At 49.5% G+C, this 6,606-nt stretch overlaps 1 protein-coding gene across 1 annotated transcript; it reads right to left on the reverse strand.

Moving 5' to 3' along the window:
- Positions 1-321: 321 nt before the first annotated feature.
- On the reverse strand, positions 322-4,265 carry LOC123092590 (heat shock cognate 70 kDa protein). Its single transcript, XM_044514390.1, has 2 exons — positions 3,907-4,265; positions 322-2,089 (listed from the first exon to the last, which is right to left on the reverse strand). The coding sequence occupies exons 1-2, from the start codon at positions 4,127-4,129 to the stop codon at positions 546-548; spliced, it is 1,767 nt and encodes a 588-aa protein (XP_044370325.1). The 5' UTR covers positions 4,130-4,265; the 3' UTR covers positions 322-545.
- Between the last annotated feature and the right edge of the window lie 2,341 nt (positions 4,266-6,606).

Below are 6,606 nucleotides of genomic sequence, written 5' to 3' on the forward strand. Positions count from 1 at the left end.
ATGCTGTATTCATTAGATAAAAATGGCGACGCCAGAGACAGAAAAGGCATCAGTACAAGATATCTACAAGGTTCAGCCACTGTTCTGTATGCAGTTTGCACATAAGGAGTTGCAAACAAAAATGCACGAAAACTCTTGATGCATTTTTATGTGTTGAGCGTAGTAACCTCACCAGAGACGGAAATTTCCAAAACAAATCAAGTAACCAGAACTAGAACTGGGCTGATGCAACAGGGGAAATTGCAAATGCCACAAATCACAGCCGGTGGGAAACCGAGACAGAAATCTCACAAACCAACTGAACTGGCAGTATGCCGCAGATCAACGGCACCAAAAGTGGCTATTCATCAAGCAGATGGTAGACATGCAACCGATATATAAGTTCATTCAGTTGTTCCCAAACCACATGAAGCATATTAACTACTGTACTAGAAAGAATGGGCATGCGCAATGCCCATTCCAGAAGTTGCAGAGGGCACTGATACTAAACACCAACTATCGCAAAAGCAGCGCGATCATAGGCTTGCAGAAGCACATTGAGCACCTTACCGGCCTCCACCTTCCTTCTTTATCTTCTTAACTTGTGTCTTGTCTTCGGACTGCATCATGCGCTTCTTCTGCACCATGCGCTCGAACTCCTCCTTGCTCACCCAACCCTCCCCGTCTTCCTTCTTTATAATTTTCTTCATTTCCTTCCTGTCCTCCGACTGGTACTTCTCAGCATCTCGCACCATGCGCTCAATCTCTTCCTTGCTCAGCCCACCCTTGTCAGTAGTGATGGTGATGCTGTTCTTGCTTCCAGTCGTCATGTCCTCCGCCGACACCTTCAGGATGCAGTTGGCTTCAATCGCAAATGTCACATTGATCTTGGGCACAAGCCTTGGCGCTGGGGGGATGCCGTGGAGGATGAACTTGCCGAGGAGGTTGTTGTCCTTGGTCATCGCCCCTTCACCCTCATACACCTGAATGAGCACGCTCGTCTGGTTGTCATAATGGGTCGTGTAAATCCGTTCCTTCTTGAAGGGGATGGTAGTAGTCCTGGGGATCAGCACGCTCATCAAACCACCTATTACCTCTATACCGAGTGAGAGGGGCGTGACATCAAGAAGGAGCAAGTCCTTCACCTTCAGGTCACATTCGCCACTGAGGGCAGCGGCCTGGACAGCGGCACCGTAGGCGACAGCCTCATCAGGGTTGATGCTCTTGCAGAGGATCTTCCCGTCAAAGAAATCCTGGAGCAGCTGCTGCACCTTGGGGATCCGGCTGGAGCCACCCACAAGCACGACGTCGTGGATTTGGGATTTGTCCATCTTGGCATCACCGAGGCACTTCTCGACATGTTCAGTGCATTTACGGAAGAGGTCCATGTTGAGCTCCTCAAAACGGGCGTGGGTAATGGTGCCATAGAAGTCAATGCTGTCGTGAAGCGAGTCGATCTCAAATTTTGCCTGCACCATGGAAGACAGCATTCTCTTGGCCCTCTCACAGGCTGCCCTCAGCCGCATGAGCGCCTTTGGGTTGTTTCTGATGTCACTCTTGTGTCTCTTAAGGAAATCCTGCACAAAGTGTTCCACCATCCGGCTGTTGAGATCCTGCCCGCCAAGGTGGGTGTCACCAGATGTGGCCTTGACCGTGAAGATGCCCATGTGAATAGTTATAATTGACACATCCAAGGTACCACCACCAAGATCAAAGATGAGCACTGTTTTCCCTTCCCCTTTGCGGGATCCCTTGTCAAGACCATAGGCAATGGCTGCAGCAGAGGGCTCATTGATGATGCGCATGACATTAAGGCCAGCAATGGCGCCAGCATCCATGGTGGCCTGGCGTTGGGAGTCAGTGAAGTAGACTGGAACGGTGATGACAACATTTTTCACCGATGTGCCGAGGTAGGCCTCGGCAATCTCCCACATCTTGACAAGCATCATGGAGGAGATCTCCTCGGCTGCAAACTGCTTCACCTCACCCCTGTACTTTACCACAATCAGTGGCCGGTCACCAGGGCCTGAAATGACCTTGAATGGGAAAAGCTTGATATCTCCTTGCACACATGCATCAGTGAATCTTCGCCCGATTAGTCGCTTGGCATCTGAAGAAAATTGGAGTAGTTAGTTTCAACATTTTATTTTGCAAAACGAATGGTATATCACAAAATTAGAGATTTCAAGACTAACTTCATAGAAATGCATATTTAGGAACCAATTGCATTACAAACTACATATTTAAAAAGCCATTTCAAAGTACTACCAATTTAAGCCAATTATGCAGCGTAAGACTACAGTTTGCAATGCATTCACAACAATGAGGCCCACAAACATGGTATCACAAGGTACCCTATATCTGCTGTACAATGAATACCCCTAAAAAAACTGCTGTACAATGAACTTGTAATTGTGAAGTTTACATCAACTTTTCAACACGCCTCATTTTCGAGCATAAAATCAGGGATATGGTACAACTAATAAACTAACAATGTTTTCCTGTCAAAAACATATGGGCTTTCCTGGACATGTACAATTGGGTTAGGTTTTTGTAGTATGCTCCAATTAATATGCCACTCAATGTTTACTTGTCAACAAGCTATACTAATGAGAGGCTTCACAGAAATCCCATATTTATCACGAAAAGGAACAAATCTGGACCATGTAATCTCTACACGTGGCTGAGATGGTGCCATTTTACCACATGCATTGAGAAGGCATCACAGCCAAGCTGTCACACACGAGCACGAATGGGTATGAGATATGTATATGACTCATTTTGATGTTTGAACCATATACAACACGAGATATGTTTTTTGAGACAGAACAGCGGATATATAGAATTAATATGGACTAAACAAACTACAAAGTGAGTTTTATCTTGAAGTCTTTAAGCTACCACAACTTATTTCTAAGGTGAAAAGGCCAATTATCAAGTTAACTCGAGGAAAATATCTATTAGATAAATCCATCATGATCTCTATTATATATATGCATGGCCTGGATCTCATGTTGAAGAAATGGTATATACATATAGTTATATACATTGAGCTAAGTTTTTGGATGACCTGAAACAAAAAAGAGAAGTCCTGTTTGTTACAATAGATTGATAGAGAACATATATAAGCTGGTAAGAAGTAACCACATTTTTTAAAGAACAATCTCAGAACAAATCCAACAAAGTTAGTGGCATCTAGGTTGTGCCATAGAAATAGATCTGACAAATCCTACAGTTTTAACATCATCAGGCTGTAACACAATTAGGAAATCATACAACTATACAACGCAATTGGAAACCGTGTAATCAGAGACTTTGAAGGAACATAAAACTTCAAAAGTAAATTTTAAAAAGTGTGTTTCTATTCGTTATTGTTGCACAAGGATGATGGTACTTGCTTGTTACGTTACCGCTATGTTTTCACAATATTTCACGTCTTCAGATTTTGTGTTAGAACGTCATGTTTTTCAAAATTGCTGGCCCAGTTGATGACTAGTTGAGCTAATTTCTAGTGTCAGATAACTCTAAGTAATGTTAGTACCGGAGATCAGCCTTCCTAGACGTCCCCTGGCCATAAACAAAATCTAGTTTATTTTCGATATGTCCAATGCAAGTAGAACAAATTTTCGCACGTGAATTTTTCCCGATGTACGAAACAGGTTTGCGTGAAGAATCCAGCAAAAAGTTGGAGGGTTTTGCAGCGTAGTAGTAATTTCTAGGGTATTTTAGGGTAAGCAAACAATTAATCGCGCGCCCAAAAAAAGCGCATTACCACAAACAGCAGCAGCAGCAGCAGCAAATCAAGGGGGGGGGGGGGGGGACATCGATGGCGGGGACCTAGCAAACGTGACGAGTGACGAACAGAGCTGCTGCTGCTGAGAAATCAAACATATAGACCAGCAGATCGAGATCAGATCTAGTTTTTACCGAATACGGTGTTGACGGGGTTCGTGGCGGCCTGGTTCATGGCCGCGTCGCCGATGAGCCTCATGGTGTCGGTGAAGGCGACGCAGGACGGCGTGGTGAGGTTGCCCTGGTCGTTGGGGATGACCTCGACGCGGTTGTGCGACGGCCGCCACACGGCCACGCAGGAGTAGGTCGTCCCGAGGTCGATGCCGATCGCCGGCCCGTCGCCCTTCGCGGCAGCCATCTCCGCGACAACGAGGCGCAGGCGGGAGGCGGCTGGGGAGGGGGGAGATTTTTTCCCTTGCTCTTTTTGAACTTTGGAAGAGGGAAAGTTAAGGCGGTGTTTGCCTCCGTGATGGGTGGGAACTGTGAAGGGAAGAGGCGGAGGGTTAATAATTGAGGTGGAGCGAACCTCCGGCAATAGTTATACGAAGACGATCAAAGGAAAAATAAAAAACACGATACCATGCCACGAAGCGGTTATCGTAATGATCTATTGGGAAATGCGTACGGGTTCTCTCTTCATTTTTGAGAGGACCAAACGAGGGATTATAACGATCTCGTCCCGAACGCTGATTCAATTGTTCGTTTTTCGGCATGAATCTTGAAAAAAAAGATCTGCCATGTCACTTTTCTCGATCCTTTGTGTTTGATATACCAGCGAGCGAGCCCCTTCCCCTAGCCCTTTCCCGCCGGTGTCCACCTTCTCCTCCGCCGGCGGCCACCCCGGCCCCGGCGTCCACCCTCTCTCGCCGGCGGCCACCTGGGCCCCGGCGCATCCCGTCGTTCGAGTCGGTTCTGTGAGGGTTCCGCCATGGCCTCCGGCTCCGCAAGCCCGGCGTCGGTGTCCTCCAGGCTCCAGCCCATCGTCTCTGGCCTGGGGTTGTCCGGGTCGTCTGGATCTGAGGGGTTCTCGACCAAGGCTGGAGGTGCGCCGGCCGGGGCCAACCCTGGGACGGCCGCGGGTTCTGCTGTGCCGTGGCGCAAGCTGGGGCCGTCGCTCAAGGCGCTGTGGCACAAAAGGAAGGCTCTTCGGAAGCATGCAGCAGCGGGTGGCGTCCGGTCATGCTCGCCGCGCTCGCCGGCTTCGTCGCTGAAGCGGAGGGAGATCCCGGCGGACCTGTTCGGCCTCTGCTTCAACTGCTTCCGTAAGGGCCATCGTCGGGAAGGCTGCTGGTTTCCTTCGCTTTGCATCCGGTGTGGCCTGGAAGGCCACGTATCCACGACGTGCAAGCGGCCTAGGAGCCCCAGGTCTGAGGAGGAACTCCGGCGGGATGTCGTGGCCAAGGTAGCCGAGCTTCGCAGCCGTCGATGCAGGCCGGACCAGCGAACAGGCTGTCACCGGCGACTAGGCAGACCGCTCCCTTGGAGAGGTCCTCGCCAGTTCCGGCTAACACAGCACCTATGGGGTTTGGGCAGGCATCGCCTACAGCTGCTGCTACTAGTAGTGTCTGCGTGCTCCGCCGGACACCAGAGATGGAGGATCCTGAGCAGCGCCTGAGGCTGGCGGTGGTGGCCTATGTGGGCGGCACCAGGCCAGCGGTGTCATGCCAGGAGGCAGCAGAAGCTTTGTCGGTGGAATTGCACATCCCCCGCCATCGTTTCTCAGTTCACAAATTCCATCCCGAGGACTTTCTGGTTGTTTTCGCAGCGCCGGAGTTGCGCAACAGAGCTTTGGCAGCAGGCACTGTCGAGCATGGATTCTTCAAGCTTTTTGTCAAACCATGGCTCAAACAAGCTCAAGTTGTTACAAGAGTGATGCGCTCGCAAGTCAATCTCATGATTGAGGGGATCCCATCTCATGCGTGGACATCTGAGACTGCGGCAAAGCTCCTTGGCTCGTCATGTCTGGTGGAGAGCTTGGCGCCGGAGACTGAGAATAGGGAAGATCTGTCCCTCTTCAAGCTTCGAGCATGGTGTGTTGACCCGGATGAGGTGCCGGTGGGCAAGCGGCTCTGGGTGCCGGAGCCGGAGGTGAACGGCGGACCGACGGTGTCGTGGAATTGTCACGTCAGATGTCCTAGTATAAGGACTTAGGTGTGGAGCCATCGCAACGCAGTTAGCTTGAAGGGGTTAAACGGGACAAGGGACACAGAGAGTTTATACTGGTTCGGCCCCTTGCGATGGAGGTAACAGCCTAATCCAGTGTAGGATGGTTATTGCTTGGGCTTCGATTACCAGGGAGCGAATACGCTTGACCTAGTTCTCGATCTCTTCTTTCTTGCCCTAACTTGCCGCCGGGTCATCCCTTTATATACATAGGTTGACGCCCGACTGCTTACAGAGTCCCGGTCGGCTCATAGACAACGTGTCCGGCTCGGTGACTAACTAAACCTGCCTTACAATACAAGTTATTCATATGGCGGTTCATCCTCTTGGGCCCTAAGTCGCCTCTGGATCTTGGGCAGTCAGCGGGCTTGCTATGACCCGCCACCTTCATGGATAATCGCCAGTGGTATGACCCGGACCCTCCTGGGCGGTTCATACCCAGTAGTTACACCCCCAACATCAGGCCCCAGGTTGATTTGAACTTGTTCATATCAGTCTTCAATAGTTGACTTGTAAGAATTTACATCACTTGTTGTAACCCGCCATGACGTCAACTCTCAAAATCTTCTTAAACCGCCATGACGTTATTTCGTATTAACTCCACACGAGGCCCAAAACATCTTAACTGATCCTTATCTTAATAAACATCCTGAAAATCGAGGCGTCCCTATA

The sequence above is a fragment of the Triticum aestivum genome, chromosome 4B, assembly GCF_018294505.1.
Source record: "Triticum aestivum cultivar Chinese Spring chromosome 4B, IWGSC CS RefSeq v2.1, whole genome shotgun sequence".
NCBI lineage: Eukaryota > Viridiplantae > Streptophyta > Magnoliopsida > Poales > Poaceae > Triticum > Triticum aestivum.